Source organism: Terrapene carolina, unplaced genomic scaffold, assembly GCF_002925995.2.
Source record: "Terrapene carolina triunguis isolate 2854851 unplaced genomic scaffold, T_m_triunguis-2.0 Scaffold67, whole genome shotgun sequence".
NCBI classification, from domain to species: domain Eukaryota; kingdom Metazoa; phylum Chordata; order Testudines; family Emydidae; genus Terrapene; species Terrapene triunguis.
Window position 1 is genome coordinate 26,444,126 of NW_020664418.1, and position 27,707 is coordinate 26,471,832.

The following is a 27,707-nucleotide window of genomic DNA, read 5'->3' on the forward strand; positions in this document are numbered from 1 at the left end:
CAGCCTCTTAACTTTACTTTGTAATTGAATCCTAACTCAAATGATTTCACCTTTTCATCCCATCAGCATTTTTAATGCTTTCTTTGGTTGGTGTGTGTATGTTTTCCCTCTTTTTAGTAAACGAACATTGGGTATATTTTTAAAAATAAACACTTCAAATACGGATCCTTTTTAGGACTCTGCAGTTCCCCCTAAGACTCCCTAAGGCTGTTTCAGTATTTTTTTTGCACTTCAGCTACAAACACCAGTTACAGAAATACATTTAAAATAGTATCTTCATAAGAAAAACAAAAGCATTTGCAATGCAGTGGAAGTATTTCCCTGTATTTACACATGTATCACAAAGCAAAAAAACAAAACCAACAAAAAACCCCACCATCCTGTTACATCACACTATAGCAGAATGGGACTTGTTTGAAGCACGCAATCTGGAATATTTCAGCATAATGAAGTTAGCAGAACTCTCTCTTTGTAACTTGATTCCTCTCACAAATGTTTCTCTTCTATTTCCTGGAAAATTTAACTTTCACAGTCACTGTTGTCCCTTTTAACCCTTGCTCACCATATCCCTCAAGCTTTTACTCTAATTTTTATACCACATTAGAATGGGACTGTCCACATGCACAACAGGTGTACAAACAATTCTTTGTCTCAATAGAGCGGCCTGCTCACTAAGGCCAGATAGGATGGCGTTTTAATTGTTCGGCTCATTAGCATACAGCTGACAGCCTGCTATTTGAGTGAGGAGGGTTGATCCTCATGCAATACTTGTCTAATTTCAATAATTGTGAACCTTCTCTTCAGAATAAAAGTCAGACTCCAAAAAATGACATCATCTTGCCTTGTGGATTCTCCTTCTACATTGCTGTACTTACACTATGGCACTCATGGAGGGACTTGTTTGCATTTAGTTAGACCAATGGGTTTAGTTCTCACAACAGAAAAACGTTAAGTCTAATGAGTTGCTCCACAGTGAGAAGAATAAAACAATGGCAGAAAATGAAAAAACCTGCATATGAGTAAAGGTGAACTAATTCTAGATCTCATTCAGTCTAGCTGTTTAAATAATAGTGCATGGACTATTGATTATCTCAAGTACATAACTTTAATCCACATCTTGATTATTTGTGCGTCCCGAGGCAATTCTCCTAATGTAGTTTTTTGAAAGAGGTGCTCTATTATAATTAAGGTGGTGCCAGTATGTCCATTATAATGGATTTGCAGGATTTAATTTTTCAAACAAAAAAGGATTGTTCTGAACTTTAACTTAGAAGTTTTCATGTTTACTTTTAAGTAAATCTTAAAGATACTTCAATTTCTCTTTATATTCCATTTTTATGAATTGAAATCAATTGACCAAGACATGCTTTATGACTCTGTAGCTGAAAAACAGTTTCAGTTTTAGAAAAATCTGGGAAGCAATCAACCTAAAATGTAATACAAATATTTTAATATTTTTCAAAGTAGTTTAGGTATTTACCATGTGTGGTAGATGCATTACTTTTTTTGTTATCTATACAAAGCACACAATCTACCACATATTTTCACTACATTGCAAACACAAAATCTCCCAAAGACACGTTGAAATCTATTGGGTAAATGGGGGTTTTAAAAATGCTCTTTAAAGTATTTACATGATATAGAGCAATTATTATGGTTTACTGAGTGAATAATATTTATTTTAAAATGTTTCTAAATATAGGCATAGGTGGATAATCCATTCATAACATGTATGTAAACACTGACTATTTAATCTAAAGTTTCTTATAGTCAAATTTTTTAAAAACGAGTTTGCAAACTGATTTGGATTAACGCAATATGATTTATCAATTTAAATGGTGGGCTGTAGTAATCCTAAAGGGCCATGGAGAAAAGTAGATTTCTGCAGAGTATTTTTGATGATATAATTAATGAAAAAGTAGATGAAACAAAAAACTGTATTGGACTATCCTAAGTGGGGAAGATTTAGAATGATATGTAGGGAAAGAAACCCATCTCTTGTTAAGTATAGTTTTGCTTCACATGCAGGGCCGGCTCTAGGCACCAGCATTCCAAGCAGGTGCTTGGGGCGGCAATCTGCAAGGGGCGGCAGTCTGTGTGTTTTTGCCACCCCAAGCAGCGCGCCGAATTGCCGCCGTGGACGGCGGGGGCAGTCCATGTGCCGTTAGGGTGGCACGTGCGTTTCCGCGGCAGCGGCAATTTGGTGGCAGCTTCTATGTTCAGCTGCCATTCTATGTTCAGCGGCAATTCGGCGCGCTGCTTGGGGCGGCAAAAACAGTAAAGCCGGCCCTGTTCACATGCTTCACTCTAAATAATAAATTCAAACTATGAGGAGGCAGAACTCACAAACGCTGGGAAACTGAGAATTAGTCTTCACCTACATAGATAGGCCAGAGAGTTGAGCTGGACAAAGTATCAGGGGGTAGCCGTGTTAGTCTGTATCCACAAAAACAACGAGGAGTCCGGTGGCACCTTAAAGACTAACAGATTTATTTGAGCATAAGCTTTCGTGGGTAAAAATCCCACTTCTTCAGGTGCATGGGTTTTTTACCCACGAAAGCTTATGCCCCAATAAATCTGGACTAAATGGTTTTTGAACTACATGACCTGGTCAATTTGGCCACAACCAAGTTTAAACCATGCTGAGTGCAGTTGTTAAACTCAGCAGAGACACCTGATGGAGCTCAGGAGTCAAAATTCTACTCAGGCCCAATTCCACAAGCAGTTCCATGTGAATATAGTCTCTATAGAGTTGCACTGACACCAATGGAGACCTGTTCAGGGACAGGGGTTGGTCTGGACAGAGCAGCTTGCAGGACTGGGGCCTTAAACTGCCCTTTGGTGAAGAGGTATTACAGCAGATATGGTACATCCTGCAAAGATCACCCACTCTTCGGAGATTCCTGTTGCACCTGGGAACAACAGAGTGAGCTAAGAATTGATTTTCATCCTTAACTCAGTTTCCTGGCTTTTATCAATTCATGCTGTGCCCTTTCCATTATATTACAGACCAGTAAATAGAAAACACACTAACTGGTTTGAATAAGAATCGAAGAAGTATTTCTTCCTGTTTACAAGGAAATATTACATGAAATAAAAAACAATCCACTGCAAAGGCCATATAATATTTGATGACTTTCAGTTATTAAAACATTTCCTTGAATAAAGACCACAGTAAGTGTAATGGACAGCCCTGCAAAATAGAAACCAAGGACATTCAGAGAGCAGGAAATGAAGCCAACTGGAGTTTTAAAATAAACCTGGCTCAAAAATTAAGCAAATGTTAAAATAAAACCATGTCTGGTTACACTAATTACATAAAAAGGAGTTAAATTACTCATTTCCTAGCTTCTTCTGCCAAGATCATCTTCTAGGGAAATTTAATTTATTATTATTATTAAAGAGCTAAAATGTCTTGTATTCAGATTTTGCAGAAGATGAGGTTTCATTTACTGCTAAATCCAGATGAATATAATTCTTTGGGTAGAGAAATACAGTCCAAATCATAAAAACCTTATCAATGTTGATTTCTTCCATTAACATATGCATTTTGTTGGCCGATAAAAGCTCATTATTTCCTTAATATAAGTTTTATGGAAGGTTCCTCCAAAAACATAACAAAGAGATAATTAGTTACTAAACAAGCGAACAAAGGCCCATCTCTTAAAACCCAGTACACACGTCACATAAAACTCTCTCTCTCTCTCTCTTTAGAATTTTTCCTCCCGTTTGCTTGTGTAAATACCATTTAAAAAAAAAAGAATAAATAAAGCTTTCCAAATGAACAGATTGTGGAATACTGCGTCTATGGCCTTCCTATGTAAATGTATGGACCATGTACATTTTGGTCATTACTGTACTAATGTTAAAAACAGCCAGTTGTGTACCGCTAAGCCTCGATGCTAACCTCTGCTATGCACATGTGCAAAGGCTACACCCTGTGACCTGCTGAGTTTGTTCAATTCCAAGTGACATCAGAGGGTGTGCAGCAGGTCGTTGGATCAGCCATAAATGGGTCATATTCTGCTCTTTGTTGTAATCAATAGGGTTACGCTGGTGTAACAAAGAAACAGCTTCAGCTCAATGACATTTCAGTTTACCCACTTTTCAAGACAATTGAAAAGAGAAGACAGAGTGCTTTGACGGAACTTTGGTTCATGCACTCAGGCAGCCTGAAATACAAAGCAAAGCACGCACTTTCTTGTTTTCCTGCTCTAAATTATGTTTGCTGCTTTATTTTTTGGTTTTTTGTTTTAGATGGCTGGATAGCAACTCTCAATCAAAAATAAAAATCCAGTACAGTATTACAGACCTAGTCTACAATCACCACACTGCCGTGCTTAAACAATTTAAGCCGAAATCCTGAGGAGCTGGTATATAATATAGTTTGGCCAGCAATTTTCCATTGGTACATATTTTGTTAAAACGTTATAAAGCTTATCCTAGCCTAGTCTAGAACACAATTTTAAAAAAAAGCATTTCAATACACTTTGGCATCATCTACACTTGACTGACTATGCCCAGTTTAGTGGGAAATTCAATATGTTTTTAACCCATATATGGGGCCGAAGTTTGCTGTTGGTTACACTAGATTTATACCCGTGACCAAAAGCAGCAATGAAATATGTTGCTCAAGATCTTTTGTTCGAACCCTATTTCTCTCTTTTAATCCCCCATTTTCTTTTCAAAGTGGTTAATTTGTTACCCTTCCACCCTTTTGAAAGATACCTCCACAAGAGAGCTGGGAATTATTTTCCTGGTCTACAACAGCAGTCATATTCTATATACTCTGATACACCCTAAGATGCTTTATGATGGTGTGTGGCATTTCAAAGAATGTGCTGATTGTTTGAGCGTCTTTAGGGTGGGCAGATGTTGCTATGGCTCAACACAAATCACGGATCAGCCACAACTCATACAGAAACAGGAGGATATACTAACCACGTAAACGAATTCAGAGTGAAGAGAAAGAAGATCAGAAGGTTTCACACCTCAGACAGAGCAATCTCCTTTGCTAAAACAGTCTTGTCACTGCAGTTTCAGAGACACACATTATTTCAACTAAAAGAGCTACAGTTTTCCACCATAATACTCAACTTCAGTCTCTATATACTGGAATACCATAAAATTCTCCCTTTTACAGCATTCCTTAACTGCATGGGCAACATAAAGAAGAGAGAATTCGAATTTCAAAGCATTTATACATAATCAGCTTCATTACTTAAAGCCTATTGTGAAATTATGGGAATGCCTGAAGTTGCATATGCTGCTGAAAATAAAAAAACAAAAAACCTATTTATAGGAAAGTAACCAGCCTCTTTTGAGGTTTACTGCACTGGCTCTAAAATTAATATAAATGGATATCTGACCTGTGAATCGGAAAACCTGGAACTAATTCTGTTTTATAGAATACAAACCTTTCAGCAATTGGGGTACCTAATTATTTTGATGATAGGTGAAATTTCACCTTGATCACACAGCACCCAGCTGTGAATCTGTTTTATAATAGAAAATTTCACAGCATGTAACTGGTCTCTAAAATTATGCTGTAAACATGCAAACACATGGCACACCATAATATGCATTTTTTAAAACTTTTTTTGTTTAACCTGTTTTTGGGGAGGGGCTGGTGAAGGAAGCAAAGTTATGAGCAGATTTCATTTGCTATGTAGTGTAATGCTTTCAACAAATATTTTTGATCTACAAAAGTCTTAATGCCATTTTTCTCAGAATGGTTCACAGGTTTAAAAGAAACTAAAAAAGATTGATTGAATTATTTCACTCTTCTTAAGAATTAATCTAAAACTGGTTTCCTCTTGATTGTTCCTTGCACTACAGCTGTGCTCAAAACCCGTTTTCATTTAAAGAAGAAAAAAAAAGTTAAATTTTGAGCCTGTACACACTATGGTTCCACATTCCAACAGCTTCCTTCCAGTCTTCTGCCAGCATCTGCTATTGAAGACTAGTTCACAATAAACAGCTTTTCCAGACCAGAACACTTGAAATTCTGTCCTTCTTGACTGCTTTTCCCACTCAATCTCCCTATTCACCATTTCAAGGAGAAAACTGTTCTGCCAATTATTACACATCTGGAAAAAATGCATGTATAAGCTCAAATACTCTCAGCAGAAAGTCTCAGCTTTCTGCATATGGTCACAGCAGGATTTTATGGGCCACTGACCAGGCCAAAGTCTAAGTTTTTCTCCTCCTTCCCCCCCTGTGCCCCACCCCCAAAATCCCCTCTAATTGGAAACCAGTAGCAGGTGCAGCAGTCTGCCATTTCTTTTCTACAATCAGTGCATCTTTAGTATTCTTGATAAATGTCACTGAAAGTGTACATTGCACAAATTCCAGTCAAGCTTTAACTTTTTAGGCTGTACTATGATTTGAAGAGATTAGAAATTAACAGTTACAGACAAAACACTTATTTATTAATGTGTTTTAAAAAAATATTACCATTGAAGCTTGTCGATTGGTTGTTACGAGGCTAGATGCTCCATAATTTGAGTTTAAGCTTCCAATTGGCCCATTATGGGATGGCCCCAATAAACTATGTATATCTCCATGGCCACCTGACAGGCTTGTTGAAGGCCCCACAGCATGGTTTCGTAGCACATGGATGGCATCGTCAAGTCTGTCCAAGCGATCCTCCATTCGAGACTGCTGTTGAGAGTTAAGAGGAGCACTAAAGGTCATTTATTATATACATCTGCTTAATTCATTATATTGTAATGGTTTCTACTTTGGGAGATACGCAAGACAGCAAATAAAATGCAAAATCAAAAAGGAAAGCTTCAAAGCACCTACAGCACTATAAATAAACAGGAAAAAGAATAAGATATCTAGAGACGTGAAATGAATGCCATCTCAGAAACAGAGATGGTTGCTTCTTAAAACAAAGCTTACTATAAGATCAATAATTCTATTTAGTTTCTACTACACAGCCTGAACAGAAAAAAAATAGAACGAGTACCAAAAATAAAAAGCTTTGTAGTGCATGAGAAAAAATATAAAATCAGTATCACCTTTTAGATAACAATTCCTAATGAGAATTTAGAAAGGTAGTGACTTTTTTGAGGGTATATGGTTACAAAGGCTGGACAAGGCTTTAGCCCAAGGTTTTAAGTGATTGTTTTCCAAATCCAACTCTACACAAATTCTGAAATGTTGTTATAAACTTCAGAAATTAAATGTATGAACGTATGTTGGAACATTTTCCCCAGTAAATGCACAAGTTCTGTACACTGCCACAAAACAGTTCTCTAAGTCTATCTTTATTGTTTCTTTAGAGAAATAAGCAAAGATTATTCTGGTCTTGCAGCGCTCTAGAAACTAAAATGGCAAAGTGTTGGAGGCAAAAGACTGGACACACACTGTGCTAATTTAAGATTTGAATAGGAATATGTAAGTAGAATTAACTGAAACACAAAAAGGCACCATCTGAAGAGAAATAGTACCTCACAGACATCCTTTAAGAAGGACATTGCATCTTGCAAATGCTCGTGAAGTTGCTGCTCAACTCGATTTTTCTGGCAAAGTCAAGACAGAACAGGAAGCAAAGCACAGGTTAAGATTAATTCAAAAAAGAGGTGAGGAAACAGCTGATGTGCATGTAAGCATAAAATGTTAGTCAAGTTAATGCAACAGAGATCTGATTATATTAAGGTATGAAAAGGCTAAATGCTCAACACTGCAGTTATAATGTTAGCATTCTAAGATGCACATATTGTTTACATATAATTGCAAAATGTGTGAAGAAAAGGAAATTGATTTCTCTTATATTTGTTTCTGTTAGTCACAGAAAAAAGGAAATATATTTTTGGAAACTAGAATTATTAACAAATAACCAAAGCCTTGCTCAATATTCTATCAGTTCTTTTTTCCCCTTCCCGATACTGTACCAGCAAAGGAAAGACAGCAACTAAAACCCTTTGGAGAATTTTCAAACCTATTACTTACAAATTCCCCCCATCTCCCCAATACCGTAGTTTCTTTCCTGTGTTTTCTTCTGTATAGAAAGTCTGTCCTTTTCAGCACAATACAGTAATTAATGTGCCCCAATAACAATAAGTTTTTAATCCTTAAACGTAAACATGCCTAATTTTAATACTTTAGTGATAGTGTAAATGACAAAAAGCCCACAGGATTACCATGTAAGAAAAAAAAAAGTACATATAAATGCAAAGATATTAAATATTTTACTTTATCTTTACTCTACAAAGTGAGCTTTAGATAAGAATTAGCTATGGATTTGTGAAAAGGTACTGGAATCTCATAACAGTGTTTTAGCACCAGCTGTCCTTAGCATAGAAGCCTGATGCCCAAGGAACAGATGGTGAAAGACACACCCTGCATGTCTTATATTGTTCAATTGAACCAGACCATTTGTTAGCAAAGAATTCATTTGTAATGATATCCTACTGTTTTCATTAATGATATGCATGATTTATACAAAAATGAACCTTCAAGCGTTAGCTAGAAAGTAATATGTAGCTTCAAACAATTCTTACCAAAGAGTGGAGAGAGTTTTCATAGTTTGGAGATGAGGGAGCTTGTCCTCCAGTCCTAGACCACTGACTGGCACCTGCCAAAATTGTACAGGTTAACACACACATTTATGCACCAAACGAATTTTAACATAGTGAACTATAACACAATTTGTATGAAGACAGGGTAATTTAAGGGTTGGCAAAGGAGATCAAGTTTCTTCATTTTTCTCTGTAACTGACCATTTTTACATACTGGCACCTGCAAGTTTAAATATTTATTGTTGATGAAAGATCCCAGCTACTGTTACTTATCATTATATACAAAGTTATATTTTCTGATTTTCAAAAAAACCAGCGGACTAATGCAGTGAATTATACCTGTGAAGCTCCCGTCTCTTCCCAGTATCCTTATGATAAAAATGTTATTGAATTTTGTTTTAAATTAATTAGTGATGTGCAATTATGCCCTTGAAGCAGTTAAGAATATATACTAGTTTATTTATAACTAAAAATCAGCTGGGCGTGGAACTGAAGATAAAAATTGTTTTGGATGTCATTTCTCCATGACATCTCTCATTAAGTTGCATGCGTTACTTTGCTTAGTTTTTTCCAACTACTCCAACTGAAATCTTTCTGTACAATTATTATTATTATTAATGGAGATATCCTATCTCCTAGAACTGGAAGGGACCTTGAAAGGTCATCGAGTCCAGCCCCCTGCCTTCACTAGCAGGACCAAGTACTGATTTTTGCCCCAGATCCCTAAGTGGCCCCCTCAAGGATTGAACTCACAACCCCGTGTTTATCAGGCCAATGCTCAAACCACTGAGCTATCCCTCCCCCCTATGCATGTCACATTTAGGAAGCTATATATTATATAAAAAAGATAAATATGATCCAGCTGTTATCTCAGATGTATTTAAGGTAAATTAGAACACATTTCATTTCAGCTGAAGAAAAATAATTCTTTATCTATGCAGCAAAGTAGCAATTATATTCAAATTACCCATACCCATATTTTTATTGCAAGTTTAAAATATAAACATTCTAATCTGCCATATAGAATATTCACGACCATGTACAATTTAGGAATAAATCGATATGAACTGCAATGACTGAAAAAGAACTTTCTAAACACAAAGCCTGAAGTAGTGCATGTATTTTTCTCATCAGCTAATCATGCATCTTTTATAAAGATTACATGTATTTCTATGTCCATTAAAGACAGCTTCCTTTTAGCCATACAAATGTAATAATAAAGCAATTACATTAATAAATTATGGACATACAATCCAAAACAACTCATTAAAGGAAGAGCCTGTGGGCTCGTTCCTTTAATAACAGCCAGAGCTCTGTTCCTGGAAAACCGGGAAGAAGTTTAATAATGTTATAGTTCCTTTGTTCAGTGATCCACAGTTACCCTTTAAAACAAGAGTTTCATTTAAGAAAAGAACTGCATCCTGCACAACTGCAAAAACATCTCGGCTATCTCCTTTCAAAGTTTAAGTTAAAAAGAGGATCTCTGATTTCATACAAGCACCGATCTGCCATGACTGTACTAGGATTTTCTCTCAAAATAAATATCAGAGTACCAGGGTGTAACCACAAATTTTCACCTCACTCATCTATTCTTGGTCTTGCATCTATAATCTCCTCAGCATTACCTGTCATTTCCTACTTTTCAGGATAATACTCAGTTAAATCTTACAAAAATGTTGTCTAAATAGCTTTCAGAATTTTTAGGCTCAGCTCAAGGATCATACCAACCCAATGCCAAAAAGCCATTTTAGGAGACAGCAACTTCTTATGGAAACCCATTAACTGCAGCTTTAACGAGCATACACCACTCCCTAAAGTAAGTGGTATTCTAAATATTAGTCAGAAAGGAATAAATAAAAGCAGAATGTAAACTGAAAACCTCAGGAAAGAAAGCAGCCTACTTATCTAACCAGAACATGAATCTTCTAAACCTGCACATATTCATCTAGCGTTCAACGTACTACTTCATTTTGGACAACAGAGGTGTTGTTCACTATAATTACACCCAGAGCAAAACTATTTGGCTGGGACCCCTCACAAAAATACCTGAGTGCAACCTGCAGTTAATCACACTTCTGGTAATAATGGGGGACTTTTTAATATTACTGGTGTATTTTGTTTCCATGGCCATGCAGGTTGCCAGATGGCACTAATTTCCTGCTTGCCTCTCCCCACTCCCTCTTACAGAAGTTTGTTCCTGAAATCTATCAATTACATTAAAAAGTATTCTAGCACCACTAGCCCTGCAATTAATAACTTTTAGTGCAGCACCCACATAGCAGGAGGAAAAAACAAATAAGCCAAAGAAGTGAAGATTTCCAGGGGTCATACATAACAATCTCAATGCTGTTGTTTTCACCTTCTCAGCCCAGCCTTCCTCAACTCCTTACCTTCCAAACATATGTTAGGGCCAGCAATGGGCTGTTTCCCCTCCCCCCCCTTCCTCAAAGTTCACTGAGTGAATGCCTCCAATCCCATAGGAAGGGATTCTCAAAATGCCAGGGCTCCAATCATGCAAATGTGTACACGTGTAACTTTACACACATGTACAGGTCCATTGAAGCCATGTTGAAAAGTTATGCGTGTAAGTTTTTGCAGGATGGGGATTCAATTTAGGCAAGGGAAGGTGAGACAGAGGAGTTACCACTGCTCATGATTTTACTGTTAGATCACAATATTTGGTGTTTTTCTTAAAGCTCCAGCTCTTGGAGTCTTCTTGTTATGGCATCTCTCTTTTTTAAGAAATGAATGAACATTTCTAGTCCTCGTTGTTGAAAACCTTGGGAATGTGAACCTAGAGGCTCAAAAGTCAGAAGGCAAATAAAAAACACTAAAGTTATTATTTTAAAAAGATCTGTCGAGTTTTAAGGCAATCTCATTATTTCTGAACGCTTGATCCCTGATCCCTAATTCGCAATTAAAGAATGAATGAGTTATGAGTTACCCAAGCCTAGAATAACTAGACTAATAAATAAACAAGGCCTTTTAATTATATACAAGGAAAGAGAGGTGAACTCTAAGAATACCATTAAATGTGTCAGCAGCCATTTTAGATTTGGCAAAAAACATCACTATTCATCCTATTTTACTGAAACTATTTTTTGGTTGGGGTTTCTTTCAATCACCGATTATAAGAAAAATGAAATGTTTTAATATACTATTCAGAAAACATTTTTTATTTTAGGCTACTTTGTGTGTTTACTTTTTAATACTTTTATCAAGTCAGTAATGGTGGTGGGGGTTTTGGTTTTTTTGGTCCAGATAGAAGATGGCTGCCAAGAGTGCCAATAACGATAAATATAATAGTAATAACTCTGAATTTTGGCTCACTGGGTATGAGTGGCATAGCTGGGAACAGAACCCAGCATTCCTAACTCACAAGTGAGGGTAATTAACCATTGGAACAACTTATCAAGGGTTGTGGTGGATTCTCTATCACAGGCAAATTTAAAATCAAGACTGGAGATGTTTCTAAAAGAGATGCTGGTCTCTCCCCTGAAGAGGATCCCAGTGCTATTTGGTGGAACCTACTATAGGTTACCAATTAGAACCTAGAAATAAGGATGGAATCAGGTTGGGAGTACTGGGGGACTCTCCGATCACTGCAGAATCTAGGAGACAAGGGCAGTGGTGCTGGGGCAGAGTCAGAACTGCAGGGACTCAAGTCTCCATTCCTCAAAACTGAAAGTCAATTCCACCAATGAATGTCATTCAAGAAAGTCTACAGTGCTCACAAAGATTAAGTGGTGTGGAATCCTTAATCAGGAATCCCAATTTGGATCTTTTTCACAGTAACAGCTTTGAAATGTTGCACCTACTCTCCTCTACCCACAAAGCACCCCCCTTTCAAGTTTTGCCTCATTGTTAAAAGATAAAAAAAAAATATTGCATAAACCTATAGGCTCTGACCTGCCATCTCAGCAGAACAAGGATACACAAGACATTTTTCTTCAACTGTAACCACTGAATCAAAGAAATGCATTAATCCCTTCATTACACAGTTCAACATGCATTTTTCAGTTATTACAGAAAAAAACGCCTAAAGCAGCTGTTCAGGTATGCCATGTCAGCCAGGAGATGTTCATTCATCAACTGAATGCATGGAAAACTAGCACAACATCCACTAAATATGGCCAAAAGACTGGATGAGGTGAGTTTATTTGTTTATTTGACACTTTTTTTAAATGTAAAGAGATTTACTGATTTACTTCTCTAAATTACAAGACACTTGGAGTCAAGGACACTCCACACCTTCTGCTAGCAACAAATTTAAAAAAAGAAAAAGCCCTTGTTGAAAACTGGTCAACAAGGGAAAGGAAAATCAATGAGGAGTTTGTGAGAATACATCAGATAACAGTGAGTGGGAAAATAGGCTGATGTAAAAAATTATGTTAATAATTTAACAAAATTGTACTACAGGAATGAACAGGGTTAAAGTTACATCATCCTGCCCATAATTCCAGTTCTTTGTTAAACAACAAATTTAAGTCAATGGGGCTTTCACAATCCTCTCTATGTACAGAACAGCTGTTCAACTTTTACTAGACAGCTGAGGCCACAGTGTCTGTGAAAGCTGCAATACTCACTAATAGCTCTAAGCAGCTGCTCATAGTTCATCTCCACACTGGAATGCTTCTTACCAAATTCACACTACTAACACACAAAGTATGGGGGACAGAAATGGCTGCAATACGGAGTACGTATTTTGAAAACTGCAAGAAGTATGTTCCTCACATTATGAAAATGTTCATGAGAAATATGAATGAAAACCTGCCCCACTCAAAAACTGAATGACTTCACAGGCTACTGTATTTTCACCACAGGGAACACATAACTTGTTTGTGAAAGCTACTCCACTATTATCTTGTATGCTGTTCTGAAAAAAAAAAAAAAAAAAGATCACCGAGTGCTGTTTCTCTCAAATGGTAGAGAAAAACATTTAACAAAGTACAGACTTTTTAATATGTCAAGTTTTACTATTCTATATTTACAAATAAGATTACTCTTATGTGATTTCTTCAAATTCCTAGCAAATGAGAATTTCTTTTAATAATTGGCCAAAGGCAGCATAAAATAATTATGCAAAAATGATATTGGACTTATTATAACTTTAATAGCAATAAGTTTGTGTTACAAACAAGGAAAGAAATACATCAAGGTCTTCCCCTCAAATCTGTTAAATCTAGGCTTGGGAGGATTAGATTTTTAGTAGTCAACATTTGTAAATATCAATTTCATTACCCCCACGCACCCAGAGATGATCATCAAAATTTACAGACAGGCAAAGTAAGAAAAACGTTGCTTGAGAACTTACAAGAATTTGATCTGATATTTATTTTGTATATTTTGACATGTTGTTGACAATTCATGTTTTAACAGCTAAAAAGTTTTAACTTTTTGAATCTCAATGTCTACTGTAATTAAATCATTATTGTCTGAATCACTACTCTGACTCCCCCTATAATTTCCCATAACCATGAAAATTTAAATTAATAAAATAAAAGATGCTTCAACCCCAGAATTTCATGCAAGTTTAAAAATGTAAACAGATCAACATCTTTAAAATGTTAAAAATAAACATGATATAGCCATCAAAATTGTAAAAAACTAAAAATCAAATTCTGCCAAGACTAGTTAAATAAGACATAAATTAGACAAACAAGAGGGTTTGGAGTGAGGGTTTTGGGTTTTTTTTGGCTACAATTTAAAGAAGCGAATACATTAATGAAAACCATTTTTAATCAAGGTACAATACTAGTACATTCTACAAACAATAGACTGAAAGTTTACTGTAACAGCCATATTGCCATTAGATATGCATGGAAACTACCATGGATTTCATTGTGAAGTCAAACTAACAAGGAAGTTTTCAAAATAGCAAATAAAATATTGACAAGCTGTAGATCCTACCTGTGAGAGGTGATGGTGATCCAACTGGTGTTGATGGATTTGATGGAAAACTACTGCTGGTATGGTCAGGAGAATAAATCTAACAACAACAACAAAAGGATGTACACATCTATCAATACATGTGACAGCTAACAGTAAAAATAAAAATCTGTTGATTTGGATTCACTTTTATACTTTCAGTTGTCACCACGAATGTTAATTTGATGAAAAGATTGGCTCATTAATCGTAGCTCTGTTTTATTACTTGGAAGGTTTTAAAATGGCCACAGAGTCCGTAGAGCTTTCATTTTCAAGTAGTTGTCAAAACAAGCAGTGCCGAATATGCTTTTTACAAACTACAAGAACTTTAGGATTAAATTCAAGAAGAATTGTGGAAGTCAAGTTAACAAGTCTACAGATAATAAGGATAATGTATAAAAACTTCTTCAGGAAAATTTGGAGAAATAACTGTGACTCTCCTTTACACAGACAAAAGACCCTATAAAACTTGACAAATTATGGTTATTTTTAAAAAAATTTAATCCTTAGTAAGAGAGAATACTGTGAAAAGGACTGAACTCTAATTACTGGTGTCACCTAACAAAATAAAATAGTCATCTGAAATTGTGCTGTTATTACTAACATTATTTTGCACATAAAGATTTTCCCTGGTTGATTTCTAGACAAATAGCTTCCAAAATATATACATAATACAAAGTTTTGAACTTTTAAAGTTATTACTAACTTGGCAACAATATCCTTCTATGCTTTATATAATAATACAGTTGGGTGACTTTGGATAAAACAGCAAATTAAATCTTTAAGTTTCCAATTAAAATCTAAAATTTGTAAGCGCCTTGAAAATCTGTTCTGGAGAAGGAACTGGATAGGTCTAGGTACTGGTAATGGGATATGAAACATTTTTCTTCTAGGTTATGAGTTCAAATCTCTCACTTTAGGGCTAGAAGAGACGAAAATGTTTTAACCTTCAGATGGCTCTTTGGCAGTCTGAAACAGCCCCTCCATTCACCCACTAGTTGTGACTGTGCACAAACGCAATCTGACATTTCAGTGGTAAAATGATGATAAGCCGGAAGCTGGTGGATTAGTATAATATTTCCTGAGCTGTCAAAGGCAGGACTTTATGGGCTGCATATACTTTATTAACTGATGTAAGTATGAAAGACCAAGAAACAAACAAATACCAAAACTACACTCCAAAAAACTTCAAATCAGTATAAAATTACGATTAAGTCTTGATTACACTGTCTTGCAAAATTTGCTATGTAAACTTTAAAAATTCCAAAGGGAAGGGTGGTATACAAAATAAATTCCATGTCCGAACAAAACATGTCATGCCAAAAGAAAATTTGATCTTATCGCACATTAAGTGGTGGGGGCTGTTGTCTGGTTTGTTGGAAAAGGTGTGTGTTCCTTTAAGGGCTAGAGAACCAGAGGAGGACTTGCTGCAACAGCTTCAGACCAGGTCAGCGTGTGGACGCTGACCATCCCCCACACAAGTGACCAGAAGAGAAAAAACTATTTAGGTCCATTACCTGGATCAGGTGGAGCAGCACCCATCCTCCCACCCATGGGAGTAGTTAAATACCAGGGTTTGTCATGATCTGCTGTGCGAATTATGCTAGTCGCTCCTCTCTTGGGGGGCTGGGAAGGACTTTTTCCTTCAGCACCAGATTGACCAAGGCAACATGGGGGCTTTTTGCTTTCCCCAAAGCAGGTTGGAGGCTGAGCTGGGGTGAACATGAAACGAGGGTTAGGCTGTGATGTCACAACTCATTATGGGCGTGGGGAGGACGCCCAGAGCGAGTACTCTATAGGGAAGGGATATAATGATCAGATGAAATGGATTAGTAAATGGATTTAAAGGAGGTATTAAAAGAGTGGAAACGGGGAGGGAAGGTTGGGGCTCCTATGACTGGTATGGTAGGATCCAACATCTGACTTTATAGCCCTCCTTAACCCTAATTCGGGGGGGGGGCGGGGGGACATAGGATGACAAAGTCCCAGCAGTAGGGTTGGCTAGGGACCAGGATGGGTAAAGGGGGAGGGCTGACAGCAGCCTCACCCCACTGGGTATATGTAAATGATTATGAAATTACCTGCACTGCACACTTTTATCTGCCGGGTACCCCCAGACATTTAGGAATAAAGTTGCAGCCTAATTAAACTACATCCAGGAAGACCCACTAAATTGACAGCAAAGCGCTCTCCAGTCGACCCCGGAGCTCCAGCTCCCCGAGAAGATTAAGGTAAGTTGACCGGAGAGCATCTCCCATCGACACAGCACAGTGAAGACATCGCGGTAAGTCGACCTAAACTACGTAGCGTAGCTAGTAGCGTAACTTAGGTCGACTTACCCGGTAGTGAAGAAAAGCTCCCAGTGTCTCCTGGCCTTCTTCCAGCATAGCCAGAAAATCCATTTTTTTCAGCTATCTACATAGAAATCATTTTTTAAAATAATTTTTAAAAGAAAAAACTGTTAAAAGCCACAGGGTAAATACAAAATCAGAATGCATTTTGCATGCAACCCATGGCTGCTGTATTGTTAAATGACCAATGATGAACAGCTCTGACACCTTCTGCCAGGCTTAAACGGTAACATGACTCATTTTACTGCAACAAATGAAACTCCTCCTCCTATCAGTCATGGTCCATTCCAAGCAGCAGGGTGCCAATATGCCAGTATCTAATGAAAAGGGTCTTAGACAAAAGCTGCACAATTGAGAGCCCGCAGCGCCAAACCTCGGAGCTGTTAGTCCAATTTTTTAACCACTACAGTGTACATTTCAGTTACGCTTTGTTATGTTAATGTTATTGAGTCTAAAGCAACAAAGAAACTTAATTCATGAATTACTTTTAAAAGTCAACTTCTCTACATTTTCTTTTCTTTTGTTAGGGGACCACTGGCCATTTAACTATCCAGATCACACAAAGGCCTTTACCATAGTACTGAGGTAGGAATCAAAACATAAGTTATCACAAAGAGGTCTGATATAATCAACAAAGTTAAACAGCCCTCCTGTTTGATCTCCTCTAAATTAAAAACCAAGTGTTTTGATTTGGCATTAGGCACTGAAATAAACCAGATGTTTCTCCCTCCATATAACCCTCCATGGGCACAATCTTAAAGGGTTATTGTTTGGCAAATGTTCAGGGAAACACATTAGAAATGGCACAAATACCCAGATTTTCTTTTCTTTCTATCTACACTAGTTCATTATCCAAACTAATGCATAATCCACAGGGCTTTCGGAACTTTGTGTAAATACTTTCATGTACAATTCTCTTTCTTGCCTACCCTGAGATTAAGACCACAATTATCCAGGCTTAAACCTAAAATAAAAGAACCTTTGCAAATGTATTATCTGGCCTTACATGTTTAATCACACAGTATTCTGTATGGTCTTTAATACCTAAACTGAGGAACAAATGTTGTAGCCTCTGATGTTTCACACATGAAAGGCCTTTGTAAGATGTACATCAACAGAATCTTAGAACTAGAAATTCCTCCTAATAATACTAGTAGTGGTGTCTAACATCTAAAAAGACGGATAGTGGCTTTAAAAATTCAAGACGATGTAAGCATTTAAAAAAAATCTTTGCGAAAGCAGATACAATTTCACAAAGTTTATTAGCCACTGAAATTTAAATGCACCATTTTCACTCCAAACATCATGATTCCCTTCCTCAAAAAGTAATGTTGCTGTATTACTTACTGAACAGTTGTGAAAAGTGTGTTCTGTGTGTGTATTTGGGGTAAAGGGAGCAGATGGATGAAGCAAGGGATTTGAAGTGTGCAGACTATGGCATGCACTGATAGAGCAGATGGAATGCATCACCATCAGCTATGACAGAAATGATTTATGGAATGACCTGGCTGCTCCTGCCAAGCAACAACATAGGATGACAGAACTAAGTTACTATGACAACCAAAGCCCACCCACCAGTTAGATTAAACATTCCTGCCCTGACTTCCACTCACAGTAAATTTGGAATTTTCTCCAAACATGAGCCTGGTTTTCCCAACTAGTCACAGTAAGAGAAAACTACCTGTGGATCTGTTCAACAGGAAAAAGATGGAGAGCAACTGAAAATCTCACAATCACATGGGTCTGGGCTAGCCCATAAGGCCAAGATTTTAGCAAAAAAATTGGCCAGGCTGTGGACCATACATGCCCTAGGAGAACTGTACAACAATGAACAGCACAATGCTTGTAAGCACTGCTATGTCCAAGAAGCTTTTCCTTCAGATTGATCAGAGCCAAAAATGGCCCCAATTCTTTACTAGATGGACAGTTCATGCAGCCAAACACAGGACTGCCCTCTGCACTCTTGAATCATTAACTAAGTACCTGATCCGCAGAAACAACAGGGACAATATTTTTCTCCCCAAAGCCAGTCAGATTTAGAGAAATCTGCTACCTGATATGGACATCAGTGAAGTCCATCTGACATTATCAGAGCTGGTCATCCTTTAACATATGACCATCAGAGGAAAGCAAGACTAACAGCATCAGCATGAGTGTGCATATTTGCGTGCAGCGGGCTGAGGTGGGGAAAACAAAAAGCAGCCCAGAGATAGTCTTTTTGCCGCTGGAAAGGAGTCAGTTTTATCTCTTGAATCAGGATTAGGCTTCCAGAGTGCTAAGCAACAGAAGTTTGCAGAGCTTTCCCAGCCACCACCCATAGATCTGGAATTTCTGCTATACAGAGCATTAAGTCAGACACTCAATATAAACAATGGTTTCAAAATCTGTTCTGTACTGCAGACTGTTCTATTAAAAATAATGGCTCCTTTAATACTATTAACACACACCGTTTTATTGCATTGTAAAATTATTATTATTATTATTATTATTATCTACAAAAGTTTAAATAATTTTTAATAGATTAGGGACTTGCAATGTTTCAATTTATTATTTCATTTTTTGCAATTGCATCTTCCAGTGACTGAAACTAACTTCATAAATGGCTTGCACTGATTATGCCTTTCAGATATGCAATACAAATCCCCCTTTTTAAAATGCTCCATACATTGAAGTTGGATAGTTTATAACAGAGCACACATCACTTGACATTTTATTTATTAAGTCTAAAAGGTTGTTTCTCCCACAGTACTTTCAAATCCCCATGTTATATGGCCACTGAGCATGCACTTTAAACCCTGTGCCTAATTTTGCCCTCAGATAAATTTCATTGACTTAAATGGGAGTTGTATGTAAATATCACAGAAAAGAATTTGCTTTATGATTAGGCTAAACAGCCAGTGTTTGTAAATTTTTCTTTGTGTACACAACTTTCCAATCCCTGCTCATCTGTGATATCCTGATCTTCCACAAAATAGGCAAATGCCTAGCAAAAAATCTGATGGGAACCTCCCACAAATAAAAGCAATAATTTCCATTTGCCTTGACATGGACATAATGTACACAAATGTATCATGGAGTGTTACCGTGTTTTGGACATATTTAACGGCTAACTGTAGGTATTCATAAGTAACAAAAAGATAACTATGAATAAGGGAAACCACGATCAACATTTTAAACAAGATGTGGTTTAAATTAATCTGAAAACTGTGTCAATAATCATTACTTACAGATGCCAGTGCCTTTCCAAGTGCATCACCCGTCTGTGAGCTTCCAGTCCCATTTCCTCTGTTTCCTGTAATGGGAAAATAAACACAATACTTATTTTAAAGCCAAAGAACCAAGTTTCTTTTATTAATCTAAATTTTAGCAAATGCAGTTGAACACACTATCATTGTTTTAATGGGACACTGTCAGGAAGTCACGATTAACCTCATGTCAATAGAACATGTTTTCATTATATTAAAACAATGAGTGAACACAGTCTTGTGTTTAGATTTTGGTAATCTCATTTCCCTGCACCATTTGCAGCCCAAATACAACAGCATTGTTCCAGCACGAAGATGAGAAAGTGAAGCTAGTCAGGGACAAGAGTGAAACAGATTTGCCTAGTTTCATTAACCAGGCTGAAGGAAATGCAAAAGGAAAACAGACTGTGAAAAATATGTTTTAATTAATTTTAATAATATAAAGTAACACTAAAGGGTTGCAAATTGAATTGCTTCTGTAGGCAGGCCAAGCTCATGGGACTCTCAGCGGCTCTTTGCATTCCTCCATTCCCTCCCACAAGCTCCCTGTGTCCCACCCTTCCAGACCCTCTATTTCAAGGACTCCCTGTCACCCTACCCTGCATGCTACGGACTCTGTCTCCCCATTTCCACTTGTGCCACATGCCAAAGGCTCTGTGTGCCTCCTCATTCCAAAGGCCATCAAGTTGAACATAAGGCTTCAAAAGCTCAACCAATCAGAAACACAGGTAAGGAATTTTTTGTTTCAAAATATGAATTTTAACCTGAATATGTCCCTTTAAGAATACAGATAAATTCTGTGCACATCAAATTCTGCCAGCAAATATTGCACTTTCATACAAAGCTGTGCAAAATGTTCACCATGGAATCCAAATCATGTATCGATCACCTAATTTTATGTTTTATAACTAACTAGGATATGCCCCCGAATCAGGGCAAATATAACCAACCAGACTAAGTTTCACTTACACCAAGACTGAAAGTAAAGCTGTGTGTGAACCCATACCAAATTGAAAAGGCACTCATGCAATCTTGAGAATGGAAACCACTGAGTTTCCATGTCTGTATTAATAAGTGATTTCATGAGATACATCATAATTATTCACAAATATCTAGAAAAAATGAGTCCACATTTGTACTCTCTGGATATGCGGTGAAGGGATTAAAGAAAGTTGTTAACCTGCCACTGACCTTTTTACTTTGGGACTGGCCAGTGATCTGAGGTCAAACTTGAGGGGAGGGGGCACATAATATACCATGAAAATTTTTGTAGCAGATCCACTCCAAAGACAAAATGCCTCGAGCCACCACAACACTCCATTAAAACAGCGATGGCATCTATATCACAAAACAGGAGCTGTCTACATGCTGTTTATGCACTGATTTCACAAAGCCTGGGGGACCACTGGCCATTTATTAAATGGGTGCAATTCCCTAGTAGGGGCACAATTTAAGTGTGTCTGAAATCAGTTCAGTTTAAGGCTATTACAAACCAACTTAAGCTAACCCGATTTAATACAATCAAACCAGTTTGAGGGTCCACACTGGGGGGATGGGGTGGTTGCACGGATTTAACTAAATTGGTTTAAAAAATATCCCCCCTTTAGTTAACTGGGCACAAATTTGTGTGCAGACCAGGCCTACCACTTAGTATCTTACAGAACTAAAAAACAACAGAAAAGGAACCTTTATTGGCTAAATAACTTCAAAGAATTCTTATTTAATCCTAAGAGAATCTTACCCAGTATATTATCTGATCCATTGATGGGTGGAGTATGTGAGGCAGCGACATAAGGTGAACTACTGGCACTGCCGCGATGGAAGCTAGACATTGGAGGAAGACTGGCATTTATATCTGTAGGCGAGACTGAATGTGGGGGATAGCTCTAGAAAGAAGCAAAACAAATAAGAGCCAATTAAGCAGAATCTTTAAATACATTTATATACCTTGTTAAGACACCATTATCTAAGAAAGGGACTTTGTCCATCAGCCAAACAACCCATTACATTACCAAAAATCATTTTAAAATTATACACAAACAAGATGCAACACAATCAATATGCCACAATTATGAATTCTGACAATCTAATTTTGAATTGACACTACTAGAAGATCAGACGGGAAATGAAACAGATCAGTCTCCAGAAATATATTTACATATGCAATTGTATTAGCCTATATAACTTACCAAGCGGTCATGTGTGTGTAGACTGCCATAACTGCTGGACTGTGACATGTGAGAAGAGGAGCTTCCCAGCATTCCACCATAACCAGGCTGGCTCATCCCATTGGATGAATTCCAAAGATCAGAAGAGTTGTGGGTCCCATCTATGTTTTTTTAATAAAAGAAAAGAAAGAGATCTCTCTAATACAAGAAGTGTACTGAGTTCTCCTTTCCTTTACATTATTTAAAAAATACATAATTCACCAACTCAATTAGCCTAATATCAGTACTGAAATAGGGGATAGCTAATACAGTGTCTCCCATTCTCCTGCCATCACACTGTGTTGCTATATTTAAAAAAAATGAGGCTTTATAGCTGAAATACAATCCAGCCACAGCTGAGAAAATACCAAGTACTCTGCTAATTACAAAGACCTTCAGTAAGGCCAGATTTATATCAAGAGGGATGATAAAAATTCCAGACTGCAAAAAAAACTTGATGCTTGGCTAAATAATGCTCACCATAAATATACGGTGGAAAAGATTTCTCAATCCATAATAGGCAATTTATATTTGCTAAAACATTCTAATACTATAAAATAAAAAAGGTTCCATAATAGCAGACTTAAATAACTGATAATTACTACATTATATAAGCCTCAAACCAAAGTGTGTCAGCACTGTGTCAGCACTGTTTTTCCTCAGCAATAAAGACTGCAATGACATTGTACACTTCAGTACTCAAAGATGATGTTTACGGTATATTTCAAAACCTCATCTAACCAAAGTAAAAGCTAGTTATGTGACATGAAGTTGAGGAAACATGGTCTCAATCTCATGAATTCTGGTCCCTGTTTTTGTGCAATTCAAAGTCATCTGTATTTTTGGCAAGGTGGAGACATAAGCATTCACTGAGAACCCAGATTGTTAACAGATATTGTACAGCCAAACTCCAGAATGACCAAGAAGCCCTCACCTCATTTTCTGCTATCATTCTGGTGCGTTGTTCTGAAGGCCCTACAAATCAGAGAATGGGGAATTCTGTCCATCTGGCCTGCTGGATAATCCCCTTAAATTACAGTCAGCAATTAATGTCACAAAGAAACCTTTAAATCAAAGGCTAGCTCCCTTCAGCTAACAGTTTGTAGAAGTATACAAAATTCAATGCTACGACCCACCACAATACATTCCCTGGAAATGTATTTATTATATTATTTGATGCAACACTGGGTTAGCCTCACATTTCCACCTAAAGAACAAATTACAAACATTCCTGTATTTAGAGTTACCGGTACTTTACTTACCTTGCATAAAGAAAGTGCTAGCAAACATACTGCTTGGTGGTTTAGGAGATGGGTAACTTGGAGATTCTCTATTGAAATCATCAGAGCTTGGGGATGGTGCGTATACCTAAAAATTGGAAAGCAACAAAAAGCATGGATGTAATATTTGGCTGTCACACATAAGAAACAGCATGCTAGTACAGAGATCTAAATTAAAGGGAACAGTGCAGCAAGCCCCAATATTTAATTCATTTGTTGACATTATTTTGTTTTTAGCAAGTTGCCAAAGTACTACTGTGATCTTAACACCACACTTTCTGGTGTGCCAATTCAACCAGGTGGCCTGATAAAAGCTTAAGTGCTTATTCTGCTTACAAAGCACATATCTCACACAGAAACAAAATAGTGGTCCCAAAATAAGCTTCGATTTTAAAATAACTCTATTCTTGTTTACATATTTAACAAGTTGGAATCCCAACAACTCAGGTAAAACATTCATGTCCAGTGAAACGGTTGGGAGTTTAGTGTCACTGCACTGCATAATCCAATCAGAAACCTGTCTGCTTTTTTAGATTTACCGGTGGTAGGAGGTGGCGGGGGGGGGGGGGGGGAGAAGTAATGCAAGTCTATATCATTTTGAGTGATCTAAAAACTTCAACATCAAATAACCTTTTAAGTCTGGCACAGCTTTTAAAAATCTTGTTTTGATTTGGCAGTGGAGTACCAATTTCTTCTGGTAAGCCCTTGCTTCAGATAAGCTCAGTATGAACATTGCATTGGTAAATAAACAACTTTCTCATCAAATTGAAAACTATACAGGGGACCAAATAAACCTAACAATCAAATGATTCTAATTACAGCAACTATAAATCAGCAGTGAAATAAATCAGAGAGTATTCAGGTATGGTATGTATAAACAAAATCAATATAGACAATTCATCAATGACTCATAGTATAATGCAGGTTGTGCCAAGGCAGGCAATATCTTTATAATGATAATTTTTCTAAATATTCCAATATGAATGATTTATATTGTTGTTATTAATAGTAGTAGTATTGTAGTATCTAGAAGGCTCCAGTCATGGACCAGGAACCAAGGCATAGTGAAAAAACAAAATAAAAAATGTCCTCTTAAAATTATTTTTAGTTTATGAAAAACTGTAGTGCAGATACATGAGTGTAGTAAATGGCTACTAAGTACACAAAAATGTAACACTTGAGCTAAAATATTTTTGCCACATAATACGTTAAAATAAAAAAGGTTATTTTTTAAAAAATACTCAATTTTTTTCTCCCCTTTCCCCCAAAATAAACTAATTGATTTATAGGTTTCAAATGTATTAATTTTAAAAGTCTAAACTTAATAAGTGCATAAGAGATATGCCAAAATTGTAAGGTGCATATTTTTGTGTGTGCATGCATACACCTACGCACACATACATACAATTAGGTCACTCCCCTACCACTGTAACAGGCTGGGTACCACTCAAGAGAAGAAAGACAGACTAAAAAGGGTCATGACTACCACCAACGTCTAGGAAACCTCTATTCTAGTATGCAAGGGTGAATGTTCTGATATGGGAATTTGGGAAGTTAAGTGGGTCACGTCTCGTATTTATTTGCATACAAAAACCCAGAATGCTTTTCCAGCCTGCTGTTGTCAGATCAAATGGTTCGGCATGTGTTTGGATAGAGTTGTTGTATGCAATGTGACTGATTCACCATTCCTTTACACAAGTTTGACACCGATGTAACGTCAATGCAATCAGCTAAGCTATACCAGTGTATAAAAAACTCTGGTATGGAAGTACAGAAGCCACCCTAGGCATCTTCTCTATCAAGAACTTGGTCTTGAAGCATGGAAGATAGGGAGGGAGGAATATAGTGGAAACATTTCACAACTTTTAGCATCGCTCTCTGTTTTTTGCATTTATATTTTGTGATCAAACTCAAGACGACATTTTTGTTTGTATGTTTTTTGTTATTTTGTCAACAAAGTTAGTGTTTCCAAGAGCTTTTGTTCAAATCGATGGCTACTTTTTTTTGGTTACTTCCAAATGTTGAATTCCTGGAAATAAAGAATTTTTTACAATGGAAAGTGCTGACCAAATCTGAGCTACAGCATGACAACATGTTATAAACTGTGTTAAGAGTATGTATGTATTTATGGTATATAATAAATATATATACGTATATATACACACACTTCACACATACTCACACAAAAGTGACAAGACTGTCAATTTTTAAATGCTCACCATCATAAGGCTACAAACATATTAGGCAAAACTAGGTGTAATTTACAAGTTGTCTGTTGTGCAAAATAATGCAGCATATGCTATAGCTGATGGATAATCGATCACTGTCACAGAACAGCAGAGGAAACAAAGCTCAATGACATGCAGCACTGACATAGAGATGTGCACTGATTAATGTGAAAAAATCCACCATGACATATTGTACATATTTTCAACTTTGGCAAAGTAATGCTATCAACAAGAGTTGTAATGTGGGCTACCGACTGAAATTTCAATCACTTCTAATAATTTTGACATTTTATAAAACTGTCTAAACAAGCAAGCACCTCAGAAGGAAATTAAGCTGAAAAAGTTCAGCTCCAACAAATGCATCATTTATGTTACACATGTACAGGACATTAGCATAATAAAAATGTTCTGAAATATTCCAATGTCAAAGAGGCCCTTTCAAATAGCTACATGAAAGTTCTAGCACAGGCACATAAGTTTATATAGTTTCTATTTGTTTTTGGTATCCTAACTATAGCTTGCAAAAACATAGCTGCAATGTTATGAAGCTGCACTTGTGCCAGTCTAGATTTTTCAGATCAAAGGGCTCTGGCGGCAAAACACAACTGATGTGGTCTCAAAGACTTCATTAACTCCAGATGTGGGGAAATAGTCAGCCAATTCCACAAAAAGAGCAAGTCTCTTTTAGTTACAATCAGACCTACCCACAAATTAAAACCAGGCGTCTTATGTCATCTGATCACCTGCAGATGAATGCCAGTTTTTTTTTTCTGGTTAATGACCTAATCATAAGTTTTACTCTGTGTTATTATGAACAGAATTTAAAAGTAAAGGAAAAAAAAAAGATTATTGAGATTAGACTACATCTACAAGAAGCAAAATGCAAACTTTTAATTAAAAGTTGACAATAAAGGAAACGTATTTAAATACCCTTTCAAGTTAGGAAAAGATGCATTAGATCATGTAGCTCAAACCTTTTAAACACATTTAATGCTTAGGGCCCTTATCCAGCCTATGTGGCTCTTGGCCCATAACAGCTCTGCAAGCCTCTCATCACACAGTGATGGAATTTACTCCCTAGTTCGAAGGTGTTCTCTTTTGCAGCAGCTGTGTAATGAGGTTTTAAGTATGACCTGGCTGCCCAATATTGTCTCTTTGGGCTATCAAGTGATGGGAATGACATCTGGGAGGAACCAAAATAGTTCTTTCCTGGCTGACATTCTTAGGGAACCAGGGAATAGTGCTAAAAGACCATCCAGCCCAAAAAATCTGCTTGGCAGACAACTCTGTCAAGCAGGTAGAAGAAAATCCATCCTGCTAAAGGTTTCCCCAAATTCCCCTAAGCACATGGCAATCTGAAGTGATTGAATCGGAGGCAGGAGCAGGAGAGAACTTCAAAGAAAGCACCCATATTAAACTAATGAGGGGTGGGAGAGCTCTTCCAAAACACCCACTCCAGATTCAATTTTTAAATGGTCCACATAGTAGAGGTCTTGTCTCTCTCGACGCTGTACGCAGACTTTACACTTCAATCCTAGAGTTGTAATAATTCCTGCAGGCTGTGTGGCCTGAGCAGGAAGGAAGCGGGACAAGGGAGTTGCAGAGCACAGGTCAAGAGTTCCACTTCCCTCTCCTTCCCCCACCCTGAGCTGTTCCACATTTCTCCAGTATGAATGGTTGAGTGATTCTGGGTTGGTTTTTTTTAAGCTCTCTTCAGGTTGTCGATGTCGTCCCTCAATAGGGTGTACTGCAGGGCCGCCCAGAGGATTCAGGGGGCCTGGGGCAAAGCAATTTTGAGGGCCCCATCCATAGGGTTACCATTCGTCCGGATTCCCCCGGACATGTCCGGCTTTTTAAGCTAAAAATAGCGTCCGGGGGGAATTTGTAAATGTCCAGACTTCCCCCTGATGCAGAGCGCGCACGGTTAACAGTGCTGCCGC

General features: G+C 37.2%; 1 protein-coding gene across 4 annotated transcripts in view; it reads right to left on the reverse strand.

Moving 5' to 3' along the window:
* TCF12 (transcription factor 12) overlaps positions 1–27,707 on the reverse strand; it is a 328,708-nt gene that overhangs the window by 15,582 nt on the left and 285,419 nt on the right. For 3 of the 4 annotated variants that reach the window (XM_024204916.2, XM_024204914.2, XM_024204918.3), the window contains 8 exons: positions 23,522–23,627; positions 22,242–22,381; positions 21,794–21,938; positions 20,035–20,099; positions 14,439–14,517; positions 8,511–8,584; positions 7,458–7,529; positions 6,457–6,663 (listed from right to left, as the gene is read on the reverse strand). In XM_024204916.2, the coding sequence (XP_024060684.2) occupies positions 6,457–6,663; positions 7,458–7,529; positions 8,511–8,584; positions 14,439–14,517; positions 20,035–20,099; positions 21,794–21,938; positions 22,242–22,381; positions 23,522–23,627 (888 nt within the window). The remainder of the gene's footprint in view (positions 1–6,456; positions 6,664–7,457; positions 7,530–8,510; positions 8,585–14,438; positions 14,518–20,034; positions 20,100–21,793; positions 21,939–22,241; positions 22,382–23,521; positions 23,628–27,707) is intronic. The other variant, XM_024204915.2, reaches the window with a different exon arrangement.